The sequence below is a fragment of the Lissotriton vulgaris genome, chromosome 11 (genome assembly GCF_964263255.1).
Source record: "Lissotriton vulgaris chromosome 11, aLisVul1.2, whole genome shotgun sequence".
Lineage (NCBI taxonomy): Eukaryota > Metazoa > Chordata > Amphibia > Caudata > Salamandridae > Lissotriton > Lissotriton vulgaris.
In genome coordinates this window covers 168,801,267-168,819,116 of record NC_141699.1, presented here as the reverse complement: position 1 = coordinate 168,819,116, position 17,850 = coordinate 168,801,267, and the positions used below count along the sequence as shown (strand labels likewise).

The window sequence follows — 17,850 nt, the reverse complement described above, 5'->3', positions numbered from 1 at the left end:
CCAGAACCAGTCTCACACGCATTCAAACTCGAAAGGAACGATGCTCAGTTTTGGGTTTCTTTAGGGTGTAGGTTGTGGCCATAACTTGCCAATTGTAGATGCTTTTAATATTTAAAAGTAACCTCTCCATAAGATTTTGTTGTGTGCGCATTTTTTGTAGGGTTGAAAAGTGTTTCAGCAGTGTGAAGAAAAAGGAATGTATCCTTCTACTTTTATACCTGCTTTTCCTCACCCTTTTATACTAATTGCCTTCTCTTTATTTTCTGCCTACGATATGAGCTATGCTGTGGTCCAATTTTTTTGACTGTGCAGCTCCTTGCTCTTTCCATGACCAGTTAGTCGAATCTGGAAAAGATTTCTTTCTGCATACTTTTTTCACTTACTCTCAGTTCAGGGTATCCTTAAAGCCTTAAATATCTACAGCTAGTTTCCCTCTTCCAGCGAGTCTGCCACAGTGCTGATCCAAAGGAAAGACAACATCTGTGAACTGCTGTAGGGCCTAAAGGTCTAATGGTATCAATAGTAGGCTAGTTTAGCAATCTAGAAACGCAGTTGTGCACGGCAGATGGCTGACCAGTTAAACATAAAATTTGTTAACGACTTCTTTCCCACACGTGAGTTGCAGGTTGGAGGTACACATCTATGGCTTGCTCCTTTTAAGCATGAGTTATTCAGGTGTAGTTATTGTAATCAGTTGTCACTAGCATTGAGCGCTCGAAATAGAAGGAAAAACTTGGTATGAATAATTTCTATTCTGTTCTATGCAGGCAGCTAGTCCCTTCCCCCTTGGACTGCTTAACCGCATCGCTGCGGCGGTTATTTTTCCGCAGTGCGGCTTTTTTCCAAAAGCCGCGTTAGATGACGAGCTCAGCTCGTCATCCGCACACGACCACCGTGGCTGATGACGAGCTGAGCTCGTCATCAGCAGCGAAGGGGTTAATCTTATACCCTATCCAGTATTTAACCTCAATGTTTTACACATTTAAAGATGACTTTTGTGCATTCTGAATATTGTATGTAGTTCTTGAAAATAAATAGGCAATATGATTGTTTTTTGCATCAGTTCACTGTAAAATAGAACATTTCATGCAACTCAATTGTATTTTACAGATGCTTTTACGGATTCTGCCATCAGCTCTAAAGTCAATGGAGAACACAAGGAGAAGGACTTGGAACCTTGGGATGGAGGCGAAAGTACCACTATCACCACCTCCAATAGTAGTACTACCATTAGCACAACTGATGATCTTGATGGTTTAGATGCAGATGTTGTAAGTTGAACCTTAATTTGTTTTAGGCTCACACATTCACACAATTGCAAAGTAGCCTTTTTCCTGACTTGAACATTTTTTTATTTTATTTATTTATTTAAGAAGTTTTCTATAGCGCTGGTCTGACCCTAGGGTATTGGAGTGCTTTACAGCAGATACTAACAGATAATCACCATATACATAGTCGATCGTCCCCATATACACAAAAGAAGGGAAAACATGTTAAGAAGAACGCACAATAGAAGAGCAACACATTGTAGTGCAGGACAGATTTGACTTCTGGGTTATTCGGAGTTGTTAAGCTAGGACAGAGCTGGATGTCCGCTAGCTGCCTAGGGAGCGGTTGAGGATTAGGGTTTTAAGTTGTCTTTGGAATTCAACAAACAAGGAAATGGTTCTGATGTGAGGGGGAATGGAGTTTAAGATTTTTGCAGCGCTTCCGGTGAAGGATCGATCCGCAGTCTTTTTTCTTCTAGATTATGGAGGGATGAGTAGGAGGGAGTTTGAACTTTTCATGTTCCTAGTCTGGCCAGCTTTTTTGAGTTTTTTAGCCAGGTATTTAGGTTTGCCGGTGTGAAGGGCTTTATGGGTGAGGCAGGCTGTTCTGTAGCTGATCCGCATTTAGACTGGAAGCCACTTAAGTTCTCTGAGTGCGGGTGAGATATGTTTGAATTTCTTGATACCGGTGATCATTCTGGCAGCCGCATGCATCGTTGTCTTGATGGGAGCCAAATGCACTTTATGAACTCCAGAGAGGACTGCGTTCCTGTAGTCCAGTCGTGACAGTACTAGTGATTGTGTGGCCTGTTTGAGATCACTGTGCGGAATGAAGGGTTTTATTTTGTTCAGTAGTCTGAGGTTAAGGAAGGCACTTTTGGCTGAATTCTTGAAATGTCTCGTCATGTTCAGTTTTGGGTCTTGGGTGATGCCTAGAGATTTGACCGTTTGCTAGAGTGAGAGTCCTGTTGAGCGCATCAATGGCTTTTAACCATTCCGCAATTTGGGGGTTCTCTTCCTTGTTCTAGATGAGGAGTATCTCCGTCTTGTCGGGATTTAGTTTAAGGTGGTTGCATGTCAGTCAGTCGTGGATGTCTCTCAGTACATCATTGAGTCTTTGAATGTCTTTGAGAGAAGTAGTTTCCAGATAGATCTGGGTGTCATCAGTGTGGAGATGGAAGCGTATGTTGGCTTTCCTAAGTAGTTTAGAGAGCGGTTCCATGTAAATGTTAGAGTTACGGTGATAGCACAGAGCCTTGAAGGACGCCTTTATTGACTTGTCGGAGGTGAAGTTTTTTATTTTTATTTTTTGAGTGCGATTGTGCAGAAAAGATGCGAACCCTTTGAGGACTACCTCACCAAGACCAGCTCTTTCTTGGAGGGCCCTTATGAGGAGTTTGTGGTCTACAGTGTCAAAAGCTGCCAAAAGGTCAAGGAGAATGAGGCGGGAGCATTGGTCAGAGTCTAGTGAACCGTGGATATCGTCGATGATGTTGAGGCTACAGCCTTTTCTGAAGCCGGACTAGTGGGGATCCAGGAAGTTGATGTAGTCCATGTGTTGGGTTAGTTGATGTAATACGCATATTTCTAGGGTTTTTGAAAGAAGGGGGAGGTTCGACACAGGTCTGCAGTTGTACAGGTCCGTAATATATAGGCCGGGTTTTTTCAACAGGGGTGTGACTTGTCCCATTTTAAAGCAGTCTGAAACGATTCCGTTTTCCAGGAAGCTGTTTATGATTGTGCTCCTGAGAGGCGCTAGGGCATGTTTCCGTTTTTTGGTCAGTAGGGGAGGAATGGGGTCTAGGACATGCGCTGAGGGTTTGGAGGAGGAGATCAGCCTGACTATCAGTTTCCTGAATGGGGTGGAAGCTTAGCCAGGAATTAATGGAGGAACCAGGAGAAAGATCATTCGATCCAGCCAAGATGCTTTTCGTGGGGTGTGTGTTGTTGATGTCCAATGAAAGTTTGATGAAGAAGTTGGCGAAGTTATCGAATAGTTCTTTGGAAGCATGTATGGAGGAGGACACGGACTTGGAGGTTTGTTGTCTAATGATACTATACAGCTCCTTCCGTCTGTTTTTGGCACTGTCTAGCGCCGAGCGTAAAAAGCTGGATTTCTTGTTTTTGATGTGATTGTTGTACTTCCTACGGGCTTCCTACGGGCTGATTTGAGTTGATCACGAAGGATGGAGGTAGGGTTATTTCTCCATTTTCTTTCTTGGGCTCTTAGTTCTCTCCTTTCAGAGTTGAGGTCAGAGTTAAACCAGGATCTTCATGGAGTGGCTCGGCTCTTTTTTAGTTTTAGGGGAGCTAGTTGAGCATGGACAGTAGATTTGCGTTGTAGCACTCAGCGAGTTCATTTGTGGAGAGGTGGTCATTGGTGTCAGGAAGAAGAGAGCCTTTCCACTCTTCAAAGATTCCCACGGGGATCTGGGCGAAGTTTCTCAACCGTTTGGGAGGGTCTTGCATAGGTGTTTGAAAGAGCGTTAGTTGATTGATATGAAATAAGATCATGTGGTGATCTGACCAGACTACTGGTAGAATGCTGTTGATTGTGATTGTGTTTCTTTGAGCAATGAAGGCATCAAAGGTGGCTCCTTTGTAGTGAGTCTCCTCAGTGCAGTGCTGGATTATATTATTGTCACTTGGGAAACTGTACAGTGATTGGATTAGCGGGTTGTTAGTCTCATTCCATCACAGGTTAAGGTCGCCAAGGATTAGATTATTGGCATCTCAGAGCGCACCATGATAAGTGTTCCCCGAAAGCGGAGGTGTTAGCTGGAGGATGATAGAGAAGATGGCAACGTAAAGTTCCATTATCTTTGGTCTTGATGTTAGTTAAGGGACATTCAAATGAGTTTTATTTTTATGAGTCTATTTCCGTGATGACCATGTAGTTTTTATGGATGATAGCTACCCTTCCCCCTCTTTGGTCTTTTCAGTCCTTGTTGATGATCGAAAAACCAGGGGGAACAAGCATGGTTATGCTAGTTCATTGAGCCAGGTCTCTGTGATGAACACAATGTAAATGTCATGGGAGAGAATGGCGTCTACTAGTTCAGTTGCATGCAGCAAAGCCGACCTGCAGTTGATGAGCAAGCAATTGGTGAAAAGCTCTTTGTTGTTGGGAATCTTTTCTATGGGCGCCCTAGGTAGGGTGGTGAGGACGGGGTTTCTCGGGGTTTTGTGCCGGGAATGTCTCTTCGGGGACCCGTGATCACTTGGATTTTGGATTTGGGTGAGTCATAAGAGGTGGCTAAATTAGCTGCTTCAGTGTCAGACATAATGATTCAGAAAAAGGGGGGTGGTGATGGACAGAGCATCTGAGTTAAGCAGAATACTCGTACCCAGTCAACAGATCAGGGCTTGATCCATCACCGTTTTTTAGCTCACTGCACCATCCCAGCTCAGAACCTGGCTACATGCAAATTAGTCTGTCCCTGGCCCAGTGCATCATGGGAACAGGGCAGACCAAACTACCAAGCCAATTCTTTTACTGGAAAGGAAACAAGCTTCCGGGGACCAGTTTCTGGCATTACAGCCGTCTTCGGCCCGGCTTGCTTGAATCCTGATGGTGCAGTGAGCAAGGGACTCATGTCTGAGCATACCCTACCACGCTTATGGTGGACAAAATGATTCAAAAAAAGGGGGTGGTGATGGACAGAGCATCTGAATTAGGCAGAATACTCGTACCCAGTCAACAGATCAGGGCTTGATCCATCACCGTTTTTTTAGCTCACTGCACCATCCCAGCTCAGGACCTGGCTACATGCAAATTAGTCTGTCCCTGGCCCAGTGCATCATGGGAACAGGGCAGACCAAACTACCAAGCCAATTCTTTTACTGGAAAGGAAACAAGCTTCCGGGGACCGGTTTCTGGCATTACAGCAGTCTTCGGCCCGGCTTGCTTGAATCCTGATGGTGCAGTGAGCAAGGGACTCATGTCTGAGCATGCCCTACCACGCTTATGGTGGACAAAACGATTCAGAAAAAGGGGGTGGTGATGGACAGAGCATCTGAATTAAGCAGAATACTCGTACCCAGTCAACAGATCAGGGCTTGATCCATCACCGTTTTTTAGCTCACTGCACCATTCCAGCTCAGAACCTGGCTACATACAAATTAGTCTGTCCCTGGCCCAGTGCATCATGGGAACAGGGCAGACCAAACTACCAAGCCAATTCTTTTACTGGAAAGGAAACAAGCTTCCGGGGACCGGTTTCTGGCATTACAGCCGTCTTCGGCCCGGCTTGCTTGAATCCTGATGGTGCAGTGAGCAAGGGACTCATGTCTGAGCATACCCTACCACGCTTATGGTGGACAAAACGATTCAGAAAAAGGGGGTGGTGATGGACAGAGCATCTGAATTAAGCAGAATACTCGTACCCAGTCAACAGATCAGGGCTTGATCCATCACCGTTTTTTAGCTCACTGCACCATCCCAGCTCAGAACCTGGCTACATGGCTGCTTCTGTTCTAGTGGGTCTTTAGGTCGGGGTTTGTCACCAGTATGAGTGTCTCTAAACCCTAGTTGGAAGGTTTGCGATTTTTGAGGCAATTTGAGGATTCGGTGTCCAGTCTTGGGGGTCTCTGAGGCAGAGTTTTGAGGGTTTCTGAGAGCCAGGAGGTGCTCTTGTGGCTATTGGAGTTGGAAGTGGGGGGATCCCACGGGGGAGAATGGCATGGTCTGCGTGCCTTATCGAGGTTGGAGAGGATTTCGGCCAGGCCCTGGGTGATGACGTCTATCTGGTTTTCTAGTGTCGTGTGTCGTGTAGCCAAGGAGTCATGGGAGGGGGTGGGGACAGACTGGGGGGATTCGCTTTGAGTGGTGTAGGTCGGGTTTGTAGAGTGATTTATCTTGCTTAATGTGTAGGGCAGATTGTCCCCTTTTGTAAACCCGGGAGGGGGGTAAATTGGGTCATGAAAAGAATTAGAGTTTCTGAGATCTGTGCGCAAACTAGTGAGGCTAGGGACCACTGTTGGCGGAGCTCGTTCCTGATCTTGCGGTGGGAGGGTCCGAGTGGGATTGTGTTTTTCTTAGGGAGTTGTGGAGTATGGATAGCAGGGGTACTGTAGTGTGAGGTGACTCGGGGGTTGGACAGTGGGGGTATGGGGTGGAGTGGATTGTGTTTCCTGTTGGGACCTATTCACTGTAGCTGGGAGTTGGGTTACGACAGGTAGGGGTAGGAGTGGGAGAGCGGAACGTAGTGTGGGGAAGAGAGCGCCGAAGGTTTCAAGGTTCTCGTTGTTTGCCTGAATGAGGACAGTGCCGTTAGTGTAGATGGTCACACAAGTGCTCCCTCTTCTTGACGAGCGATTAGGGAGTAAGGGTGTTAATTTGCAGCTGTGTGATGTGGTTTTGGCGATGTAAAGTCGTGCTCCGAGGGAGGAAATCCAGACTTCTGGTCTCTCTGTGTGAAAAATTAGGCCATTTTAATCGGACCTTTGGAGGAGGAGTGGTAGATGTCTGTAAATAGGGTTTCTCTGTGTTGTCTGATTAGTTTCTGTTTGAGGCTTCGTTTCGTTTTGGCAGACAGGTGAGGGGGGGGGGAGTTCATAGTGAATGGGTTCAGGCTGTGGGGCTTCAAATGGGTGGTTAGGGATTGGGTGGGGTAAGATGGCGAGTCATGAGCCATAGTGTGAGCTCTGTGTGCAGAGGGATCAAGCCTCTGAAAGGGAGTGTAGGGGAGGAGGGGAGAAAGGCAGATCTGCAGAGAGTGCGCTTGTTGTTGCGATAAAAGTTGTCGTCAGTGTTGGTCTTGGGCCTGTTAACAGTTCGACTCGGGGCAATAATGGTCGTGTGGTGGCCATCTTAGGGCTAGGCAGGATCCTGAGCGAGATAGTAGCGCTGTGTAGGGCTTGAGCTCTAGTTACAAAAACTACTTTTGATCATGTAGGTGGTTGTTGGGATCCCCTTAAGTAGAGTCTTTGTCTCGGGCGATAAGTTAGTGGACCTTGATTGAGGATATGCTGTGGCTCTTGGTGCTCTCGGGGCAGCCGTCATGCGACCAGGCAGCCTCTGCAGTGGGTGTGGGGCTTCCTGAGGGGCTGTGAGCTCTTGAGAAGGTTCTAAGTTCTCTAGGGGCAAAAGGGATCCTGACCCAGAGAGTTATGTGCCTTAAAAGTGTCAGGAGCCTAGGAGCTGAAGCAGCACAGTAATGGATGTGGGAATGCCATCTTGGGGTCTGGCGGAATCGAGGGAGAGGATGCGCTATTTTCAGGGTTTGGTCGCGCTGTAGCGCCAGTCTGGTACACTTCTTGGCAGAGCTCAAGGGGTGAGAGGTCTCTGATTTTAAGGCTGGGGGTCTTGGGACTCGACAAGCCCTATTTCTTGGTGTTGCAGTTGTGAATGGCGGCCATTTTGAGATCAGCCGATCTGTGAGGGAGTCTTTCCAATGTCTTGGGTCTGCGCTCTTGCTTAGGAGGGAGCCCTCGTTTGTTCTGGGAAGCCCTTAAATGTAGATAGTGACTGGTCTCTTATTTTGTGATCGGGATCCCTTGGTGCTTAGCACGCTTTAGTCTTTGGTGGCATAGCCTAGTGGGGCGGCCATTTTGAGGCCAGTCATTCTATAATTGTGGTAGTTAACTAAGTTGGGATATGAGCCCTCTGTTCAAGCGAGACCGCACGTCTGGCTAGCTGTTTCCTTTGGGACTGATAAGGGATTGTGGCCTCTGAATAACTGGCGGCAGGCTTTGCTGCCTGGCGAGCCCTATTCCTTGTTGGAATGGTCGCGTGTGGCGGCCATTTTCAGGCCAGTCAAAATATTTTTTGTTTCATTTTTTCTTTTTGGATAGCTTATTTTCAAATGCATCCTAGTCCGTTTAACTATATATACAGTGTGGGTTCTCAATTATTCACAGCAAGTGGAATGGCAATTCGCAGACTCAAAGCAGTCGGGGAAGGCCCACAGTCCATTGGTTATTATTTTCAAGTCAAACAGAAACCCTAAATGATATGCTTTTATGACACTACATTTTTAAGCTGCAAGCAAACAGTTCTCCAGAGAAATATGTGGACCTAATTAGCGACTACTGGCAGATACCAGCCAGCATGGATTCCAAGCACCCTAAATTAAAGAAGTAACCCAGATTTAGAATTGTTTATTCCCTGGAGAGATTAATCCAGGTTCAGCCATAATGAAGCCAGTTAGTGTAAAAGCCTTGTTGATGTGGAAAGAAAGTTACTACGGACAGACTATTTTTGTTACCTAGATCATATGCAAAGATACGTGTGTTTGGATGCCAATGTGGATAGTATTTTTATTTCACATCTTCATTGTTAGAATGCTTAATCTTCCGGTATGGTTAGTACCATGGATTGGGAACTTACATTTGCGTCCTCCCTAATTAATATTAGAATTACTAATGGGGAGACTCATTTTATTATTATTAATGAAGGTTTTAATGTGGAAGATGATCTAACTTGGATGCTACATGAGGAGGGCTGGCATTCAACTGTCCTTTAGAAAGATGATTAAAATAGTAATGTTTGAGGCATATGAGCTACATTACATACATTTACATACATGAGCTGCAGATCCTACACTTAGCAATAGATCGCCACCTGGTGTTGGGCTCGGATGATTGCAGGTTGTTGTCTTCTTGGAAGAAGTCTTTGTAGTCACGAGATAGGTGACTCCTCCCTTGGACAATACTGCGCATGGTAATCAACTCTATCGTCAGATTGTTTTTTTCCGCCACTAAGTTCGGATGAAAGTTTTCCGCTCTGGCTAGAAAAGACTTTTTCTGCAATTTCGAAGCGAGAAACTTTAGATAAACTTATTTCGACATCGGATAGACTTTTCGACATCACCAGCTACCTTCCGGTGCTTTGACGCGGGCCGTTGGGCCTATCGGCTCTTTATACAGGACAGTGGTCCCTAGACAAAAAGGGAATATTCAGTTATAAATATAGACTAAAGAGACACTTTATTCTTTGTCCAGCCGGACAGATTTATTTTCTGATAAATAATTTCAAAGAAGGTTATAATGTGATAACAGCAGGACACCAGCTGATGTCCAACTGACACACTTAGGAAAGGACAAACAAGGCAACTCAAACAGTCTGTGTAGTACAATTCACAGTCAGACAATATTAATTGCACACTATTGCTGGCTTCAAATAATACAATTCATTCACATATAGTGTGACACGGTCGACGACGTTTCGAACCTATGACTTGTTAAAGGTTCATCTTCAGGACATTAGATATAAGCCTTCTATTTTTATAAAAAGTCAGTTAACTTTTTCAGCCCGTACCATGAGCTACAATTGCCACAACATATAGTAATACAATGAGACAAGGGAATGTAAGGTAGAGAGAAACAAAACAAAATACATAGATTAGGGCATTTCTTCACAGGGAGTTGAACACACACATAGAGTATAAAAATGGTTTGTTGCACCAGTTATTACCCGTTAAGGACCAAGCAGAGCCATACACTTGTGGCAAAAGGTTCGTAATCATTAATTAACCGTGAGATAAAAACATTTGGTCAGGGGACCGTTGGTGCAAAAATACCTTAGCGACGTGAATTATACCATATGAATACCCATTATCAAGTACAGTGCACGTGACTGAAAGTGATACGTGGCATATGGGAGATGTTTTAAAGGAGCCATAAAAGAAGTTCCATAGCGTGAATTTCACTATCGAGGTGTAGGAATTCTACAGTGCCAGTCACCTTACATAACCACATCAAAGGATAAATAACACAGGAGTTAAATATACCTGCAGGGTTGGCATGAAGGCCGATAGCCTGGGTAATAGAAAATGCCTAAATCGTAAGGAATGGCGATTTAGAATGGTAGGGCAAATTTAAGTGGTCAAACGCTAGCAATAGTGTTAAGTAGAGCAGCTTACCGAAAAAACAGCAAGACAGCCCCCACTGATAGAGATGTAACTGGAAGGAAATTAACGTAATTAATATTCCATGGACGCGTCGTTAATGCGAAAGTTCCCGAAACCAGGAAGTAACTAGAGCGGCGTCACATGGTCCAAAATTAACCAATAACACGCCCGTCTGGTGTGGACCATGTGACGCCGCTCTAGTTACTTCCTGGTTTCGGGAACTTTTGACTCGGAGGCCGATTTTTACCCGAGGACGCGGATCGCATTAACGACCCGTCCACAGCTAATCCACGGTAAGAGCGCGCAATGGATCCTTTCCTCCTTAATTCCCTTGTATCCCTTGAGATCGATAATAATGGAATATTAATTATGCTAATTTGCCGCAAGTGTTTGGCTCTGCTTGCTCCTTAACGGGTAATAACTGGTGCAACAAACCATTTTTATACTCTGTGTGTGTTCAACTCCCTTTGAAGAAATGCCCTAATCTATGTATTTTGTTTTGTTTCTCTCTCCCTTACATTCCCTTGTCTCGTTGTATTACTATATGTTCTCTTCCAGGGGATCCTCATCAATAGTCATAAGCATTAGAATATTCCCGCCCATGTGCGGGACCCCGGAAACACTATATTATATGTGCCCCACATATATATACATATATATATATATATATAAATCATATATATATAAAAACATGCAATAGCAGTCAAATAACATCAGAGCTGAAATATGCCGTGAAGAATTTCCACCATACATGAATAATAAGCATTAGAAACATGAGAAACAACACCAAAGATTGTTTAGAAATTGTTTTAATGCTCAGAAAGCAGTAGAAATTCTCATAACTCACTGGAAGCATAGGAAGCTCCCAGGCTGCATTGCAAACACACAGTCTAAAAAGACTGAAAAGCTAACCTGTAGCTGAATAGCAATAAACTGACACCGTGCCTTTAAGGCACTCATGACCCCCTGTATCCCATCATGCCCCGGGGGTTACAGTTAGGTCAGTTGTTCTTTCCGGCTCCTTCAGGAAGGATCCTGGTTACACAGCTCCACTAATTTCTGTTTTCTGACAGAAAATTACTTCACTCTGAACAACTTTTTCACTTACTTTGACATTTTACATCTAGTCAAGTAAGGAACTGCCTTTTTCAGTCAGTTTACTGGGCTTTTTCAGTGGAAAATGCCTTCATTTTTTTGATAAGTGTCAAAGTTTGTATCCTGTGTCTGCCTGAAGAACATGATCCAGGCACCTGTCCTCACTGCGAGCACCTGTCAGGAAGAACTCTCAAAGACAGGGAGAGAATTCGCATCTATGGCCTGGCTCATAGGTCATCCAGAGGAAGGTCTCCGGGGAAGAAGGGTTCCAAGAAGACTAAAACACCTTCAAAACACAGGTCTTCCATCCCTTCAGCCTCAGCGTCAGGCTTGGCGCTGAGGAAAGAACCACCGGTGGATCGTTTGGCGTCAAAAAGGCCGTAGACGGCGGGCTCGCCGTCGAAAAGAACAACAGGTACGTCGACGACGTCGAAGGAACCAATTCCGTCGTCGAGATCCCCTCCGCTGTGGTCAACCGGGCGACGATCGGCATCGAGAAATGTTACTTCGCAGCCGTCAACCGGGCGATGGTCGGCGTCGAGAAGAAAGGCCCCTCCGCCGTCGTCAACCAGGCGACGATCGGCGTCGAGGGAGGTTACTCCTCCGCCGTCGTCATCCAGGCGACGACCGGTGTCAAGAAGTGTGACCCCTTCGCCGTCGTCCAAGAAGCGGCGTTCGGCGTCGAGGACCAAGACCCCTCCGCCGTCGACAAGTTAGTCGAGGACGCAGTCTCCGTCAGTGCCTCGTCGACGTTCGGCGTCGAGGGTGACCAATACCCCTCCGCCGTCGTCGCACAGGCACTCGACGTCGAGACAGAGAACTCCGTCGACGGCCGGTCATCGCCGTTCGACGTCGAGGCAGAGAGCTCCGTCGACGACTGGACATCGTCGTTCGACGTCGAGAGCGAAGCCTCCGTCGACGACTGGACATAGTCGTTCGACGTCGAGAGAGAGAGCTCCGTCGACGGCCGGGTATCGCCGTTCGATGTCGAGGCAGAGAGCTCCGTCGGCGGCTGCTCATCGCCGCTCGACGTCGAGAGACCATAGATCCTCACATGGACATTCGAGGTCGAGATTGTTTGACCTGCCAACTCCTCGAAGGCGTTCGACGGCGAGGGAAGAATGCTCGACGTCGAGGCATTCAGATGCGATCATGGTAACGGAGTCTGCTTCCAGTCATTCATCTTCACGGTCCTCTTGCTCCTCAACTGAACCTTCAAGGTCCAGAAGTCCTGTGCGCACTCCTGAGCGTCAGCCAGATCCTTCGGCCGAGCAAGTCGGACTGTCACCTAGATGGTACAAGTCTTTGGACCATTGGCGAAATTCTGGGGCTACAAAACGTATGCAAGAATATGCCAGCCCACAACACAGGTCTCCTCTTCAGAATCTGGTAGAGGAGATGGACAAGCGTAGTCCTCCGAGGCGCAAATCACCTGTGAGAACACCAACCAGATCTCCCAGAAGATCCCGATCTCCCAGAAGAAGACCTCGGTCAGAAGATCGGATCAGGTCTCGCTCTCCTACACGGGAGGAGCGTTCAAAAAGATCGCGGGAGCGGAGACACAGTGCTCACCATAGACGTCGACGAACTCCGTCTACTTAGTCTACCTCTTCTACCAAGTCGTCCAAGAGGGACTACTCCCCTACGTTGACGGGCAGTCCTACGTCCAGATCCTCCCCAGTGGATGACATTGGCACGTATCTGGATGTCCTGCAAAGAGGAGCACTGAAACTGAACAGTGAAATGTCTGTCCCTCAAGTAACAACGACAGTCATTTTTGAGACTTTACACAAGAAAGCCATCTCCCGTCCTCTGCTACCTTTAGTCCCGGGGACTATGGATCCTGTCAAAGAGGTTTTCCTAACTCCAGCGGCTATCAGAGCGATGCCAGCCCGCATTCAGAAGAAATACAAACCGGCATCTTCTGACCCGGTTTTTGTAAAATCTGACCCTCCAGCCGACTCTGTAATTGTGGCAGCGGCGAGACGCACGCAGTCGCTGGTTCCTCTTTAGTCCCACCAGACAAGGACAGCAAATCTCAAGACTCCTGGGGTCGCAAGGTTTGCAACTCAGCTGCTTCCACTCTTTTTTTTTTTTTTGTGAAAACCTTCATTCAAAAAAGGATACACATGCGCAGGCCCATAACCATCATGGCCGGCCGTAAAGACAGTCAATGAAAACAGGAGAAACTGGAGGCAATCAGTAAACCGGATATATCAAAGTACACCAGATGTGGTTGTGGGGCTCGCAAACAGGATATGAGGTTTTCATATTTAAATTTTAGAAAAAAGAGTAGGGGCTGCAACAACAAGGACATCACACCTTACAGGATAGAAACACAAAGGAGACGATTGGGACTTACCCCAATTACAGTCTGAGATAGGCTATGACTAAAGCAACTATGTAATCTGGGCAGCCACGGCGATAATACTGGACAATAAACCACATTACAATAATCCACATTTCTAAAAATCACCCCAGAGAGCCTACCCCCCAAGAACAGAAAAACAGAGGCTTGTCGAAAAGCCGGAAAAAGAAAGAAAAGTGCAAGACCAAGAGACAGCCAACCCTACTAAAGAGGAAAGAACCCTCCCAAAGCCAGAAAAGAGCGATAGGGACCATAGAACAAAACAAACTAAAATAACAAACCCCCCCGCACCCGCCACCCTGCACCCCTGTAATGGCTACGGCCTAACCCACTAACAGCGTGCCTGTCGCCCCGGAACTGCCCCACAGAAGGGAAAATATAAGAAGTGGAGGAGAAGAAAAGCAAACAAGCCCCCGGACACCCGCTACCCCCCGCCGGCGGTGACCCCCCCCATAGCACAATCATCATCAAGCAAAGCAAAACGGACAGCATTATCACGGGGAGGACAGTCACCAGTAAACCCCCCCCCCCCCATCCCACCCCCGGCCCGGTGAGGTATTCGGTGCAGTCCCGGCAAAAGTAAACGGAGCAACCCCAGGGAAATAGAAGTCAACCCTGCAAGCCTCACGAGTAGATCTTACGCCAAAGTCATAACAGTTGCAAACAAAGGGAGCGTCTCAGATGGTCCAAAGCAGTGGCGAGGAGCAAGAAAACCTCAAAGTCAACCCTGACCAGAGCGAATCCGTTCCGGAGCACATCCCGACCAAGCCACATCCAACCAGAGGCAAGCAAAGCGTCCATGGCAGACCAAGGCATTGAAGGTGGAGTAAAGTCCGGTCACAAAATGGCGGCATCCGTTATACAGACGGGCCGGAACAAAGGAAAATGGCGATCCCCTTCGACGGGACCCTGAGACTCGGCAATGAAGAACAGGACATCCAGTGACGATACACCATCGGATAGGAGACGTAGAGGGAAGACCATGTACTGTAGCAGATGAAGGAGAAGTGAGGCCGACTCTCAAAGGAGCAAAGTCGGGCTGCCGCTCGGGCCCCGTAAAATGGCGGGTCAAATCGCTCGACTGGACCGCAGACTTCTGTGCAAGTGCTGCAGCGTCCGTGGCCGGTCGCGAGCAGACATCATCCAGTTTCGCCGCCAGGGAGACACATGCGCCGGTGAATTGCGAGCGGAGCGCCCCAATCGCCGCCATTACGGATCTCAATGAATGTGCGCCATCCATCCCCTCCATCCCGGGGTCCAGAGGACGGAGGGGGACACAATCTCCAGCCCACATCGCCGGGCTCCGGGCACACATTTGGCGATCGCAACAACAAGGGCCTAAATGCCTGGTTCAGCGAAGAATTGGGGCACTCCAAACTTCGCTGTAAACAGGCGGAGCGTACATGGAGGAGAGGATACAGGGAGCAGGACAAGGCGGCTTATAAAGCAGCCTTGCACGAATACAAGGCCCAGTTAAGAACCGCAAAAGCCAAGTTTTTGGAAGACACTTTGGCGAAGGCCTCTAACAAATCTCAGACCCTGTTTAGATTGGTCAAGACTTTGTCTGACCCGCCTTGCATGGCGTCTACTATCCCGGCCTCGCAGGCACTGTGCGACTCGCTGGCCCTTGCATTTGAGGAGAAAATCAGGACTATTCTGACTGGACTCAAAAATTCTGAACAATCTGTAACATCCGCAGTCTCTCCTTTGGACCCGTCTGACAACCTGGACTCCAATTGGGCACCTAACAAGGAAGGTATGCCTCAGTTGTCCAGCTTTCCTGTTCCCTCGTTAGAGGAATTTGTTATCCTGGCAAGCAGTGTATCGTCAGGATCACCGCTGGATCCAATGCCTCATAAGATCTGGAAGGCTTTTCAAGAGGAGCTTTTCCCGCCGTTGCACTCCATCTGCTGTCAATCATTGACCACAGCGTCAGTCCCAGACAGCTGGAAGTTGGCTATTGTAACACCTCTGTTGAAAAAGGCTTCTCTGGACCCTCTCTGCTCGGCTAATTACAGGCCAATTTCGCTATTACCATTTGCGATAAAAATCCTCGAGAGATGGGTCACAAGAGCCTTATCCAACTTCCTAGAAACAAATCTGTGTCTGGATGCTGCACAATTTGGCTTCAGGCCAGCGCACGGCACCGAGACGGCCTTGGTCACCGTGTTGGACGATCTGCGAACGCGAGTCGACAAGGGCAAGACTGCATTCTTGGTGCTACTTGACATGACGGCCGCGTTCGACACGGTGGACCATGTAGTACTACTTGGCCGTCTTCGGAGTGCGGGAGTGTGCGGTCTGGCCCTAGACTGGCTCACGTCCTATTTGGATAACCGACAACAAGCCGTGGCACTACCACCTTTTCGATCAGCCACTAGGCGGGTGAAACAGGGAGTCCCTCAAGGATCGGCAATTAGCCCGATCCTTTTTAATATATATCTCCGTCCCTTGATAGCACTGATAAAGTCATTCGGCATATCTGTTGTCAACTATGCCGATGACACTCAGTTGATTTTTTCATTTGAGGGTTCAGAGTCCATTTCAAGGGATGCCTTTCACCGTTGTATGGCAGCCACAGCAGCATGGCTGCGAGCCAATGCGTTGCAATTCAATGGGTCAAAAACGGAGGTACTCTACTGCTCCTTGGACCGAACTCCCCGTACACTACTGGCCGATTTTTGGCCAGTGTCCATCCCGGGCTCGGTGGAGGCGGCAGAATCAGCTCGCAACCTGGGAGTTCTATTTGAACCCAATTTGCAGCTCGATGCCTCCGTAAACAAAACGGCAGCAACATGTATGGGTTTGCTCCGTGCTCTACGGAAAATCTTGCCACTTCTCCCACGGGGCTCCAGAGCTGAGGTAGTGCGTAGTTCCATTCTCAGTAGGATTGACTACTGCAACGCACTACTTCTGGGTGCCCCGAAGACTCTGGTCCTAAAGCCACAAAGGATACAGAATATGGCCGCTAAACTGGCCTTGTCTCGACCACGGTCCGCCTCTTCATCGGCAGCTTTGGCCGATTTACACTGGCTCCCAGTCCAGCAGAGAATTGCGTTTAAGGCTCTCTGCCTTGTTTTTAGGGCCCTGCATGGACTGGGACCAATACCTCTTCAGACTCTCTTCCTCTGGTATCAGGCAGCCAGACCTTTAAGATCATCCTCGGCGTTCTTGGTAAAAGTCCCTAAAATTAATAGAACGAGAATGGGTGGTCGCCCTTTTAGTTTTGCGGCTGCCACACTGTGGAACACTCTCCCCTTAGCATTAAGGAGCTGCCCTGATCTGCTCACTTTTAAAAAGAGCCTTAAAACTTACTTGTTCCCCCGAGTAATGTAGCTGTTTAATAGATGCACGGTTAGGTCTCAGCGCCAGGATACCCTTTGGGTGACAGCTGCGCTCAATAAGCAATAAATACAATACAATACAAGGGCGCCCGAACTGGCACACACAGCACAGACACCGGCCGTGAGTGCAGCCTGTCAGCCCCCGGACCGGGAAACGAGGGTCAGGCACACAACCCACAGCCACGGTGCAGGAGGATCGCAAAACGTCGCAGTGTCTCCTTCTCGGGCACCATCCATCAACGAGGACAAGAGTCAAAAGCGGAAAGAATTATGCAAACCTGGAAGACCGGCCACAATTCCGGTCCCACAGCCGATGTTGATCAGGTCCCTCTCGGATGTTTCAAAAATCGAGGTCCCGGCGGCAGCCCGGGAGTAGGCCAAAAATGGGACACGACATACTTTCGTCGCTGAATAAGGTAGGAAATCCAGGAAAGCACCTTTGGCATCAGGCAACCTTCATACATCCAGGCACAGGGCGTGGGTAGAGGATAAACAGCAGGATAGACGGGCCGCCGGCGGAGGTCGGCGGAGCCGGGAGCTTATGCGGCCATCTTGGTTCGCGGCGTAGCTCCTCCCCCTGCTGCTTCCACTCTAAAGGTTTCTAGTGCGGCTGCGCTTCTGGGTCGATACGACAGAGCCTTATGGGACTCTATGGAAAGATTCAAATCCAAACTGCCAAAGGAAGACCAGCAGGAGTTTGAAGAGACTGTTACAGAAGGGTGTCTGGTGGCGAATCAGATGATAAGCACGGCTGCGGATGGTGCAGTGCTTGTGGCGCATTCCTATTCACATGGGGTTTGCGCCAGAAGGTGGGCCTGGTTGCGCCTTACAGGTCTGAAGCCGGATGCTCAGCATCGCATCCTTAATCTCCCCTTTTCGGGTTCCGCTCTCTTCGGGGAACATGCTGACGAAGAGATGACCCG

At 48.0% G+C, this 17,850-nt stretch overlaps 1 protein-coding gene across 22 annotated transcripts in view; it reads left to right on the top strand.

Annotated features, from left to right (window-relative positions):
* ATXN2 (ataxin 2) overlaps positions 1-17,850 on the top strand; it is a 1,802,199-nt gene that overhangs the window by 338,003 nt on the left and 1,446,346 nt on the right. For all 22 annotated transcript variants that reach the window (XM_086943042.1, XM_086943056.1, XM_086943053.1 and 19 more), the window contains one exon: positions 1,111-1,271. In XM_086943042.1, coding sequence (XP_086799168.1) covers positions 1,111-1,271 — 161 coding nt within the window. The remainder of the gene's footprint in view (positions 1-1,110; positions 1,272-17,850) is intronic.